The following is a 14,093-nucleotide window of genomic DNA, read 5'->3' on the forward strand; positions in this document are numbered from 1 at the left end:
CTTTCTCATTCGCTGTGGGAATCGTAGCGGGTGAGACAGAAAATTCATTTCAAGTCCCGTTGAGCTGGAGGAGGAATTTCCGGTCTTCGTGTGTGTGCGGGGCTGGAGAATCTTGTCCGTGGTTTCTTGATCTAGGTGTGTCTAACCCGTAGAAATATAGCTGTATTTGGAATTAACATCTACACAGGCTGAACATGGCAGGATGGACAGAAGATGGGCTAAAGGATCCCCAAAAGATGTGGACCGCATTGAAAAATGTCAGTGTTAGGCTAAACTTGTATGTTCATCAACTAGAGATCATGTCATTTTGACAGCTTAGAAACTAGAAGCAGGAGTGGGCCATCCAGCCCTTCGAGCCTTCCTCCTCCATTCATTTTGATCATTGCTGACGATTGAATTCGATATGCTGATCCCACCTTCCCCTTATATCCCTTGAGCCCTTTAACCTCAAGAGTTATACCTGCTTTCTTCTTGAAATCAGACAAAGTTTTGGCTTCAGCTACTTTCTGTAGTAATGAAGTCCACACATTCACCAATCACTGGTGAAGAAATTTCTCCTCAACTCAGTTCTAAAAGATTTACCCCTTATCCTCAAACTATGACCGCTAATTCCAGACTCCTCACCTCCCTACAACAGCCACTAATCTCTGCATCAGCAGATGCAGGGTGAAGGTGCACACACTGTGACTTTTCAAAGATGTGGATGTGCCAGCGTTGGACTGGGGTAAACACAGCAAAAAGTCTGATAACACCAGGTTTTAGTCCAACCGATTTATTTGATAGTAAACGCACAAGCTTTCGAGGGGACTCCCTCTTCGTCAGGTGAATGGAGAGTTCTGGCCTCGTGACCCGGGCATTCAGCCTCTGACCTTCGGGTAAGCGTTCTCCAAGGCGGCCTTCACGACACACGACAGCGCAGAGTCACTGAGCAGAGACTGATAGCCAAGTTCCACACACATGAGGACAGTCTCAACAGGGATCTTGGGTTCATGTCGCACTATCTGTAACCCCTGTGACTTGCCTGGGTTTGCAAAACCTCACTCACTGTGCTGTCTGGAGACAATACACATCTCTTTAACCTGTGATCAGTGCTCCTTCCACACACATTGTCAGCCACTTTAGGACTTGAACAGCAAGTTAGGTGTAAAGATTCGCATTCTAATCAGTAATCTGTAAACTGTCTGTGCTTTATATGCTCTGTCCGAGGCCAGAACTCTCTATTCACCTGACGAAGAGGGAGTCCCCTCGAAAGCTTGTGAGTTTACTATCAAATAAATCGGTTGGACTAAAACCTGGTGTTATCAGACTTTTTACTACTTTTCAAAGACAGAGCTAGCAGGCAGAGTTGTTGAGTTGGTGATTATATCCACTCCCATGGAAACATTCCAGAACAATCTGCTATTCACATCCAAATTGTATAACACCAAAGAGCTACTCAAGGGTGGACACAAGTACTAAGTGATCCTTGCAGGTTGACAAAGCTTACAGGTCCTAAGCACAGTCCTAATTGTTGATGTACTCACTAGCACACCCAAACTGAGCAAGCCATGTGGAAGGGGTGGCATTCTACATGCCCCCAGGGAAATGCCCAGCTTTCAATCAATTCTGCAAGGCATTTGCCAGAAAGGACCATTGGCAGGGGCAGTGAGCTGAAGCAAAGGTGGCTGCAGCTACAAAGAGCTATTCACTGATCCAAACAGATCAAACACAATTGGTACCTTCAAGTATAAGAATGACCATTCAACTTCCCATCTGAAACATACGCACGAGGTGATCAACAAACCAGAAAATGGCGATGGTATGCATTGTGCGCTGTGTTTCATAGAATTCCTACAGTGCAGGAGAAGGCCATTCAGCCCATCAAGGCTGCACTAACAATCCCATCCAGGCCCCATCCCCGGAACCCCACACATTTATCCTGCTAATCCCCCCAATCTGCACATCTTGGGCAATTCAGCATGGCCAGTCAACCTAGCCCACACATCTTTGGATTGTGGGAGGAAACCAGAGCACCAGGAGGAAACCCACACAGACATGGGGAGAATATGCAAACTCCACACTGACAGTGACCCAAGCCGGGATTGAACCCAGGTCCTTGGTGCTGTGAGGTAGCAGTTCTAACCACTGTGCCACCGTGCCACACTTTAACACTGTCAATCTCATGCTAATATAATGGAGGCTAAAGGTCCATTTCAGGCATGCTGTAAACTCACACTTGTAATAATCCACAAAGTCTGTCAGACATCATGTGGTAAATCAAGCTTAGAAACTTCTCTTTCCACCTCAGTTCTCAACCTAACATTGAATTATCCAGAATGTGTCAATAAAACTGGAAGTTACAAGGGCTGCGACGTTACACTTGCAGGAGAATGCAGGTCAGTAAATTGATCCGGTGTATTTTACACAACGTCAATGCCAGCAGTTACAAGAAGAAACAGTGGAAGTTTTACACTCCAGAAACTGTGGAAAACCATCATCAAAAGATGGCCTAATTGAATTCAATATGCCCATGAACACTACTGATCCTGATTGGAAGGAGATAGTTATGACCCTGGACACCATTTTTAAAGGCAGGCTGTTCATCGTAACAGAATCTTCGAGGCCAGCTAGTCTTCAACAATCTCATTGCTCACACATGGACACGGATCCCAAGAGAGACAATCTATTAACCGGGTATAAACAATGACATTGAAGTCACCATCAAGAAGTGTGAGGTCTGGCAAGAGTGTTTGCCAAATCAGCACAAATAACAATTAATTCCACATGAACTTCCTTAGTCCAAAATCAACCTCTTTAAGGCCCATTGCACAGACTTCATTGTCACAGTTGACTACTTTACCAAGTACCTCATTATTTGACAATTGCATCAAGCACAACTGGCGCACACACACACACACACACACACATGCACACACGCGCGCGTGCGCGCACGCACGCACACACACACATGCACGCACACACACACACACACACACACACACACACACAAGGTCTGCAATTTATTGGTAAGCCACTTCAGGATACTTATGAGAAGCGAAATATCAATCTCATTATTTCTTCCAATTAGCATAAATCTAATGAGCAGCTGAACGAATAATTTGCATGGTGAAACCAATATGCCACCATGCCCGCTAAGCACACGGCAACTAGCCAAAGTGACAAGGATTTGTTCAGGGCCAAACTCATTGTATACTAAGGCACAATGGGGAGGCATAACCAAGGGCAAATCAGATCCATTCCAGCTCCTCAACCCCTGTACTATCCGACTTTATCAAGGACAAGTTTCCAAATACAACCAGGAACATCATCCAAGAAAAACAATCCCACTGATCACTGCGAGCACTTGATTTATTTTTTTTGATTTTTTGATTTTCATTTATTATTGTCACATGTATTAACATACAGTGAAAAGTATTGTTTCTTGCACGCTATACAGACAGAGCATACTGTTCATAGAGAAGGAAACGAGAGAGTGCAGAATGTAGTGCTACAGTCATAACTAGGGTGTAGAGAAAGATTGACTTAATGTGAGGTAGGTCCATTCAAAAGTCTGACAGCAGCAGGGAAGAAGCTGCTTTTGAGTTGGTTGGTACGTGACCTCAGACTTTTGTATCTTTTTCCTGATGGAAGAAGGTGGAAGAGAGAATGTCCAAGTTGCATGGGGTCCTCAATTATGCTGGCTGCTTTGACGAGGCAGCGGGAAGTGTAGACAGAGTCGATGGATGGGAGGCTGGTTTGCGTGATGGATTGGGCTACATTTGGATTTTTTGTAGTTCTTTGAGGACTTGGAAGCCATACCAAACTGTGATGCAACCAGAAAAAATGCCCTCCATGGTGCCTCTGTAAAAGTTGGTGAGGGTCACAGCTGACATGCCAAATTTCCTTAGTCTTCTGCGAAAGTAGAGGCATTGGTGGGCTTTCTTAACTATAACATTGGCATGAGGGGACCAGGACAGGTTGTTTGTGATCTGGACACCTAAAAGCTTGAAGCTCTCGACCCCGTTGATGTAGACAGGGGTACGTTCTCCTTTGTGCTTCCTGATGTCGATGACAATCGACTTAAAGAAACCTCCAAACAAGGTTACCGTTACAAGATCTGGGTGTTACCAGCAAATTATCTCGTAGGTTCACAATTCCTGTATACTTACACAATGGTAACTAAATCTGAAGGTATATTGTAAATAGCTATACTTCTTTGGAAGGAGGGAAGGTACTTTAAAAAAAAAGGGGATGTTGTGTTATGACATAAAAGATAGCACAGTAAGGAGTCTCGCAACACCCGGTTAAAGTCCAACAGGTTTATTTGGAATCACAACCTTTCAGGTGAGTGAAGGAACCTGATGAAGGAGCAGCACTCTGAAAGCTCATGATTCCACATAAACTTGTTGGACTTTAACCTGGTGTTGTGAAACGTCTTACTGTGCCCACCCCAGTCTAACACCAGCATCTCTACCTTAAGGGAGCAGCATGCTGTCAACAGAAGGGAGGTGTGTCATGTGATCCAGTCTCAGTTTCACTTTGACCTGTGGGCAGAGTGCAGCACACACAGCTCTGTTGCTGAGGCCTTCAAGCTTTGTATCCTTGTATATCTGCTCTCATGTGCATAGTTTAAATAAATGAACCCACAATGTGTTTGTACAATCCCTGATGAGTGATTGGTGCCTTTATATCATTACAAAAACACGACAGCAGCCTCTTAAGAGAAAGTAGTCCATCAATAACTATTGGACATTAATTCCATTCAATGCTTTTAATGATTGAAATTTTCTTTGGAATGTTCCAGCACAGCGGCGAGCTCTGCGAGGATCTTCCAGAACATTTCCCAGATGTTTCCTCACCATCAACCCTTCTAAATTCATTGGAAAGTGACATCACCACCACCACATCGATACAGCTCTCAAGTAGCCTCACGACAGAAGGTAAACAGATCAATCACGTATTTCTCTGACTCGTTCATACCAGGGATTAGACACAACTCAGAACGGGTGGATTCAAATAAAATTACATACCCTTATACATGGGCCTTGTGAACTTCATCTGTTGCAAGAGATTTATTAAAAGGGAAGCGCTCAGTATAATACAGTATAATGTACACAGTCAGGAAGGAATAGTAGTGCTGAGCAGGAGTGAAAATGGAGGGCAGTTCAAATATTGAAAACTCATGAATCTCACAAAACATCTGTGTGTTTTTGTATCTGTGACTCAAATCCAATCCCAGCTAGTCGGGAAGGACCAAAATTAACTATTGAGTTTTCTGTAAAACATCGAACAGTTCAACGCAGGAACAGTCCCTTCACCCCACGATGTTGTGCTGAATATGTCACCAAATTAAACCAGTCTCTTCTGCCTGCCCTTTGTCCATATCTCTCTACCCTTGCATATTCATGGGCTTATCGAAAAGCCCTTAAAGGCCCCTATTGTATTTGCCTCCACCAGCCCCCGTGGCAACACGTTCCAGACAATTACAATTCTCTGTGTAAAATACTTGCTCCTCACATCTCCTTTGAACTTCCACCTCTCACTTTGAGTGCGTGTTCCCTAATATTAGAAATTGGACAAAGTGAGGAGAAAGCAATAGCCACATACTGTGTAACTAGGTTGATATACCTTGTGGTAATTGGGTTTGACTTTGACACTGCCTTAAGGATTAGTACAAATATAATTGCTGTATACCTGCCATGATATATAACCAAGGTGATTGATGGATACTGCTGACTCAGGGCTTTGTTAGTTGCAGGAGTTTTTCTTCGATCCAGACCCATGCTTTTGTAAAATTCTTTATTGCTGTGTGAGTGTCACTGTCAGGGTCAGAATTTGTTGCCTATCTCAGATCACTGTTGAATTAAGTTGCTCCCTAGGGTATGCTTGCTAGCCATGGTCAATGCCATGGTGTTACTGGCATAGGGCTGTGGGGAAGGCCTGGGTAAGATGCTCTTTCAGAGAATCACTGCAGACTCAATGGGCCGAGTGGCCTCCTCCTGCACTGTAGAGAGTCTATGTCTCAAAGCCATGGGTGTGTGAAATCACAGATTGTCCAGGCCAGATAAGGATGGCAGATTCCCTTCCCCAAAGGGCATTAGTGAACTAGGTGGGCTTTTGCAAACATTGTTGATGGTCATCATTACTGAGACAGGCTTTCAATTCCAAAATTACTCATCACTTTTTATTAATTAATTGAACTTTAATTCTACCAGTAACTCACGTCTCTGGAGCATTAGCCTGTAACGTTGACCCATCTTTACCCCTTAGCCTGAAGGTGGACATTTTCTCTGGGGCCAAAGATCCATAAAACAGCCTGGAACCATCTTGCCTAATGATGAAACTACTTTTTCATTACATATGAATATACACATTGGCAGCAGAAGTAGGCTAATCAGCCCTTTGAGCTGCTCCTCCATTCAGTAAGATCATGGCTGACCTAATTCTAATCTCAACTCCACATTCCCACCAAGCCTGATAACCTTTCACCCCACTGCTTATCGAGATTCTATTAAGCTCTACCTCCAAACATTCAAAGACTCTGCTTCCACTGCCTGTTGAGAAAGAGAGTTCCAAAGACTCATGATACTCTGAGAGAAGGCAGAAAAATCCTCATCTCTATGCTAACTGGGTGACCGTTTAATTTTTAAAACAGTGGCTTCTCGTACTAGATTCCCCCACAAGAGGAAACATCCTTTCCACATTCACCCTGCCAGGTCCCCCCATGATTTTATATGTTTCAATCAAGTCACCTCTTACCCTTCAGTGGGTACAAACCCACCCTACCCAGCCTCCCCTCATAAGGCCAAACAAAATTCTTAGTTTGAGGGTTCATGCCACAAGTACGAGGCAAGGTAAGGCCTCCATGAAGTGTCACAGCCAGTATGAGGACTGAACCCACATCATTGATATCTTTCTGCATCACGCTTTGGCTAACTGAGCTAACCGATCTTGCTTCCCCCACCCATACCCCAATTCCCACTGCCTCTTTGTTCTGTGTTGGGAGATGAGTGTTACTGGCAAGACAGTATTTGTTGTCCATCCATAACGATCCTTGAACTGGGTGGCTTGCTAGACCATTGCCAAGGGCAGATAAGAGTCAACCATATTTCTGTGGATCTGAAGTCACATGCAGACTAGACAAGGTAAGGGTGGCAGATTCCCTTCCCAAAAGGTCATGACTGAAACTTAGTAATTGTTTCCATAACAATGATAGTTTCATGGTCAGCATTACAGAGACAAACTTCATATTCCAGATGTTGAATTCAAATTCCCCCAGCTGCCAAGGTGGGATTTAAAACCATTTCCCTCAGAGCATTAGCCTGGGTCTTTGGATTACAATCCAAGTGGCATTACCACAACACTACCACCTCCCTGTTATCTCCCATCATGAACCATTTGCATCAAGTATGAACTGAGGTTGGGAGCGAACTTTCCACTGGTGCCAACTCTCTAGTGGATTATTTTATCGAATCAACTTTCTGAGTCATTCAATTATAGGGCTTTGTTATCTCTCACTTTGGTACAAAAACTGGGGTGGTGTAATTATTCTAATTGCTTTGATTTTCTTTGGTTCTTTGTTTGGATTTTATTGTAGAATAAAAGGAATTTAAAAGAACCATTGCAAGTTTGGTAGTGCTGAAATTCATCCCCGTGGTTCAAGGTTCGACAAGGGTGGAAAGTGAAAGTATAAGCACCCGTTTAAAAAATACAAGTTTGCCCTCTCTCAGAATAATTAATTGAAGCCATGCTGTTAATTGTATCGCGGAAGCATAATTACAACAAAGATGTGAAGATAGATAAATATTCCTGGATTTTGCTTGATTACCTTTGAGAAATATTTACACTAATTATCCCTCAGGAGAGTAACTGAGTATGATGGAGCCAGCCTGTATATGGTTTACAGAGGCATTCTGCCTGATGAATCAGAGAACCTATTCTTATGTGTCTTGTCCTTTATTAACATCTTTAATTCTGATATTCTGTTATTGTACTGTGCATAAAGCATATCATTAAAGATGTATTTTGCATGTCTCTGCACCGCCAACAGGGACATTATTGACACTTATCATAGAATCATAGAATCCCTACAGTACAAAAGAAGGTCATTCAACCCATCCAGTCTGCACTGACTGTCTGACAGAGTATTGCACCTAGGCCCTCTCCCCCCACCCTATTCCCCCAACCCCATTCCCCCAACCCCATACATTCACAATGGCTAATCCATCTAACCTACTCATCTTGGGACACTAAGGGGCAATTTAGCGTGGCCAATCCACCCAACCTGCACAACTTTAGACTGTGGGAGGAAATTGGACCACCCGGAGAAAACCCACGCAGACACAGGGAGAACGTGTAAACTCCACACGGGCAGTAGCCCAAAGCTGGAATTGAACTTGGGTCACTGGCACTGTGAGGCAGCAGTGTTAACCACTGTGCCACCGTGCCACCCTTTATTGTATATTATCAAATTACGGGATAAATTGTCAGCATTGGTGTTCCTGGCACAGAGCCTTATGCAATTACAACACAGAGAGGAAAGTTAGGACCACCAGAAGTCCCCAGTTACACTCCCAAGAGTATTACAGTTTGAATAATTTCTCCAAGCTGGCCCAGTCCAGCTGTTTGGCCTTATCTTAACTCAAAGAAGAAATATGAATTCTTTTTCATTGTCATTGTGAAAGCAGCATTATCCCCCAGGCTTAGGAGCAAAATCAACATGGTTGAATGTTTTGTGTCACCTCCTCAAGGCCTATCAGGGATGAGCAATAATTGCTGACCCAGCCAGCGATGCCCATACCCTGTGAAAGAATATATTTTAAAACTTACCAATAAATTGATTGCTTAGACCAACTATTTGATAGAAAGCATTTGGAATATTTTTCCCCAAGCTGTGTAGATAAAAAGAAACGAGGAATTTTCTTTGAGTAGCTGAAACTTTTCCATTGTCCAGGAATATTGGTTGGTGGAATAACTCTGCAGAAGCCGGTGTCCCTTCACCAGATTCCCTTTATTTACAAACTGGATTCAATTCCTGGCTTGGGTCACTGTCTGTGTGGAGTTTACACATTCTCCCCATATCTGCATGGGTTTTCTATGGACACTCTGATTTCCTCCCACATCCTGCAAGACATGCTGGTTAACTGCATTGACCCAAACAGGCGCTAGACTGTGATGACTAGGGGAATTTCACAGTAACTTCATTGCAGTGTTAACGTAAGCCTTACTTGTGACAAATAAATAAACTTTTTTTTAAACTTTAAAACTTATCTCCACTCCTAAGAATGCTTCAGGTGTAATTTTGATTTGATTTGATATACCATTGTCACATGTATTAACATAAAGAGAAAAGTATTGTTTCTTGCGCACTATACAGACAACACATACCGTTCATAGGGAAGGAAAGGAGAGAGTGCAGAATGTAGTGTTACAGTCATAGCTAGGGTGTATAGAAAGATCAACTTAATGCGGGATAGATCCATTTAAAAGTCTGACAATCTTAGGGAAGAAGCTGTTGGTTGGTACATGACCTCAGACTTTTGTATCTTTTTTCCGACGGAAGAAGGTGGAAGAGAGAATGTCCGAATCCGAGTGTCAATAGACTTGACACTCCTCATTATATACACAGATGAGACTCCTTGATTGCGTAGGCAATCATTACCTCAAACAGGGAGCTTATACTCCAAAAGGCCAAACTCATGGGCCTCTTTGAAGTCATTACAGTTACCAAAAGGCAGAGATTTAAGATCAACACCAGCAGATGCAGAACTTCTTTTAGGCACATAATCATGGATTATTTTAACTGGCCATCACTGGCTAAACCAGCATTTATTGCCCATCCCTAGTTGCCCTTTGAGAAGATGATAGTGAGCCTGTGTAGAATCGCTGTGGGTGTGTGATGTTGTTACACCCACAGTGCAGTTAGGAAGAGGATTCTCCAATTTTAACCAGCGACAGAGAAAGGCAGCGATATAATTCCAAGTCAGAATGGTGCATGGCTTGGCAGAAACTGGAAGATGGTGGTGTTCCCATCCATCCGCTGCCCTTGTCTTTGGGGTGGTAGAGGCCATGGGTTTGGAAGGTTCTGTCAAAGGAACCTTGGTGAATTGCTCAGTGCTTCTTGTAGGTGGCACACACTGCTGCCACTGCGTGTTGGCAGAGGGAGTGAATGTTGACACTGGTAGATAGGGTGCCAGTCAAGTGGGCTGCTTTGTGCCGGATGGCCTGTAGGGAGCAGATTCAATAGTAATTCTCAGAAGAGAGTTGAACAAATTCTTGAAAAGGAAAGGAAAAAAATGCACAGCTATGGGGGAATGGGAAAGGAATGGATGGATAGAATCATAGATCCCTACAATACAAAAGAAGGCCATTGAGTCTGCACCGACCACAAATCCTGCCCAGGCCCCATCCCCATAACGCCATGCATTTACCATACCTAGTCCCTCTGATACTAAGGGGCAATTTAGCATGGCCAATCCACCTAACCTGTACATCTTTGGAGTGTGGGAGGAAACCAGAGCACCTGGCGGAAACCCACACAGATACGGGGAGAACTTGCAAACTCAGACAGTGACCCAAGCCAGGAATCGAACCCGGGTCCCAGGCGCTGTGAGACAGCAGTGCCAACCATTGCACCACTCATTCAAAGAGCTGGCACAGACATGATGGACAGAATGGCCTCCTTCAGTGTGGTAAGACTTCATGATTCTATGAATCCATCAACTGTAGCTGATATGCAGTAATGGAGTGTGTGGGAAATGGATTCGGGTATTTGATGAAATGTATGCAAATATAATGGAAATAATTAGCAAATGATTAGAGAGAAAAATGCAGGCTTGTTAAAGTAATTGACTCTGTCAGTAATGCAACACTCCTCACACACCACCCTTCGGCTATTCCAAACATTAATCCTCAATCAGAACTGTTTTAATGACCCAAGCTCATAGATCATTAAACACTTCTGAATTTCCACATTAACCTCATAAATCACTGCAGTATATCAGAGCTTAAACTTTGCAAGATTTGCTTCAATTCACACCTATTAAATGTTGACAACAGGAAGCACCATTTCATTTTGTTCAAATATCTTCACTGTATAAGTCGCCTTTCCAGTATTTATAGCCAGGAGCTGTGATGTGACATTCACGTCTAACTGAGGCCAGTTTGAGTTGAAGTGCAGAATGTTGGATGTGTCTTCACCTATTGTGAAACTCTCAAGAAAATATCCTCCCACAACCTGAGACTATTTCAGCAAAGAGAGAATTGAAAGCATGTGTGCTTTTTAATTTATGTTAGCGAACTCACACTCTGAAACCAATCCTGCAGCCTAAACACTGTGGATGCTGCAAACCTGAAATGGAACAGGAGCTGATGGAGATCCTCAGCAGATCTGGCTGTATCTGTGGAGAGAGCAAAATTAATGGCCGGAATTCTCCAGCCGTTCACGACCTGTCCCCGCTGACAGAGAATTTGATGCTCAGCCAAAGCTCCGATCACTGCAACGGGACACGAGAATCCCACTGGTATGGTGGCAACAGAATTCCAGCCAATATTTCAGGTGATCATCTCTGAAGGAAGATCATTGCTCTCTTGACTTCACATTTAGAAATATCATTTACTAGAGGCCTGTGTTCGATGGTGAGATTGAAAAGAAAGATTGCATTAATATAGCACTTTTCACAAGTACCGGACATCTCAAAAGCACTTTACAGCTGATAATCTCACAGCACCATGTCAAAATCCAACAGGCTTATTTGGTAACACGAGCTGTTGGAGCATTGCTGCTTCATCAGATGAAGGAGCAGTGCTCTGAAAGCTCATGATACCAAATAAACCTGTTGGACTTTAACCTGTTGTTGTGAGACTCCTCATTGTACCCATACCAGTCCAGCGCCGGCATCTCTGCATCATGACTATACAGCTGATGAAGTATATTTGAAGAGTGGCCTCTGCTGTAGGAAGTATAAAATGTGCACAGCAAGCTCCCACAAACAGTAATGGGATAAATAACCAGATAATCTATTTTTGCAATGCTGATTAAAGATAAATGTTGATGAGGACTTCCTCCTGGGGATAACTGCCCTGCTCTTGTTCTGTATAATGCCATGGAATCTTTTACATTCAACCAAGCAGGCAGATGGAGTCCCAGTTTAGTCCATTATCAGAAGGAAGGAATCTCCGGCAGTGCGGCACTCCCTCAGTGCCACATTCGAGCGTTAGTTTTCATTTTTATACTCAAGCCCAGGAGTAACACTTGAACCTGGCGATTTGGAAGCAATTGAGCTATCGCTTATTCTTAGATTGTTGGAATAGGTTAATGATGACTGGAAGTTAATAATTCCCCTAGCCACCCCTCAGTTCTGTTTGAAGTTTATTTATTAGCGTCACAAGTAGGTTTTCATGAACTTCCTGCGAAAATCCCCTAGTCACCACATTCCGGAACCTGTTCGGGTACAATGAGGGAGAATTTAGCATGGCCAATCCACCTGACCAGCACATCTTTTGGACTGTGGGAGGAAACTGGAGCACCTGGAGGAAACCAACACAGGAGGAGAATATGCATTCACCACACAGATAGTGACCCAAGCTGGGAATCGAACCCTGATCCCTGGTGCTGTGAGGCAGCAGTGTCAACCACTGTGCCACTGTGCTACCCTTGAGGATGTGGAGCAATTTTTCTGAAAAATGTCAGTCTCACAAAAGTTGCAAAAGCATTTTGCCGCGTCAGTGCACACAATGGTGAGTGAGTCTTTGCTCTTGCTTCGAACTGAGTTAGAATCTCATCCAAACGAATGCTATGCAGAATAACTCAACTTACCATCATCCTTTCTCGAGCCAGTCCAGTGTATGCAAGAATTTGAGAAGCAGAAAGGCCCAACATCTTCATGATGTGAGTCTTCTTTGCCGAGATGGACCCAAGATGCAAAATATGGTTAGAAATGGGAGGAATTTTCACAAACTCTGCCCAGTTGTCCCAGCCTCAGGGGGACCTACACGGGATTCTCAAAGCAAGTTCTGGAAATGCCCACAAAATGTTTGGAAAATTGTATTTTTGAGAGAGAGGAAACTTATCACCCCGCCCCCTCCCCCCCAACCCCCATCTTACACATTGCACCAAGACAGGACCTACCCAAATATTGTCAACCATCAGCGTTAGAGCTGTCTTTTCGGTCAATCAACTACTTCCACACACCAAAGTGCTCAATTCTCAGGGATAGGGATAAGGTGCATTTTGTTATGGGGAGCATTGGACCCAGGGCAGCGAGTGAGTGACTGTCAGTGAGGGTAGAAGGCTACACAAACTGGGAGTGAGGGTAGGAGGCTGCACAGATGGTGGAGGTGAGGGTGGGTGTTTATATAGACTGTGGGAGTAATAGGAGGCTGCACAAACTGTAGGGGGGTCAGCCACGGGGGAGAGATCACAATGCACATGTGCGCAAACCAATGAACTCTGTAAAATGGGAAACGGAGAGTCAGGTGGGCTTTCTGAGGCTAATGATTCAAGATTATGTGACAATATGGCAATGAAAGAGGGAGGCCAGCAATCAGAGCTGGTCTTGGATGCTGGGGGAGGGAGGGAGGGTGCGGTGTGCTTCGGCTGCCAGGAGGGTCTGGACTGCAGGGAGGGGTGGGATTGGGACTGTCTGGGAGGGTGGTGGAGGCGGAATGCTTTACATCCTTTAAAAACTACCTGGATGAGTAATTGGCACACCATAATATTCAAGGCTGGCGAGTGGGATAAGGCGGTCAGGTCAGGGCATTTCATGCATTGGTGCAGACTCAATGGGCCAAATGGCCTCTAATGCACTGTGGTATTCTGTGATTCCATGATTTTGTGATTCTACCAGTGGGGTGAGGGGGCCGGGAGGGGTTGGGCGATATCGGGATCAGGGCTGCAGGGGGAGAGCACCGAGGTGTGCTGGGTTGGGGGTATGCACGGGGGAGGGTGAGAGGGGATGATGAGGGTAACCCGGGCATGTTTGTCAGGGCCAGCGATCGGGCCATTGTGAGATGTGGGGGTCACATGGCTGGTGCTGCAGGGGTTGTAGGGCGACCAGCGATCAAGCTGGCCAGCGATGGGGAAGCCGGTAGACAGGGGCCACTGTGCATGTGCC

General features: G+C 44.4%; 1 protein-coding gene across 2 annotated transcripts in view; it reads left to right on the top strand.

Moving 5' to 3' along the window:
- Positions 1-14,093, top strand: part of LOC145358980 (plexin domain-containing protein 1-like) — a 304,814-nt gene that overhangs the window by 236,606 nt on the left and 54,115 nt on the right. For both annotated transcript variants that reach the window (XM_080213338.1, XM_080213339.1), the window contains exon 11: positions 4,784-4,919. In XM_080213338.1, coding sequence (XP_080069464.1) covers positions 4,784-4,919 — 136 coding nt within the window. The remainder of the gene's footprint in view (positions 1-4,783; positions 4,920-14,093) is intronic.

This window comes from Carcharhinus amblyrhynchos, chromosome 27 (genome assembly GCF_965287045.1).
Source record: "Carcharhinus amblyrhynchos chromosome 27, sCarAmb.v2.hapA, whole genome shotgun sequence".
NCBI classification, from domain to species: Eukaryota; Metazoa; Chordata; class Chondrichthyes; order Carcharhiniformes; family Carcharhinidae; genus Carcharhinus; species Carcharhinus amblyrhynchos.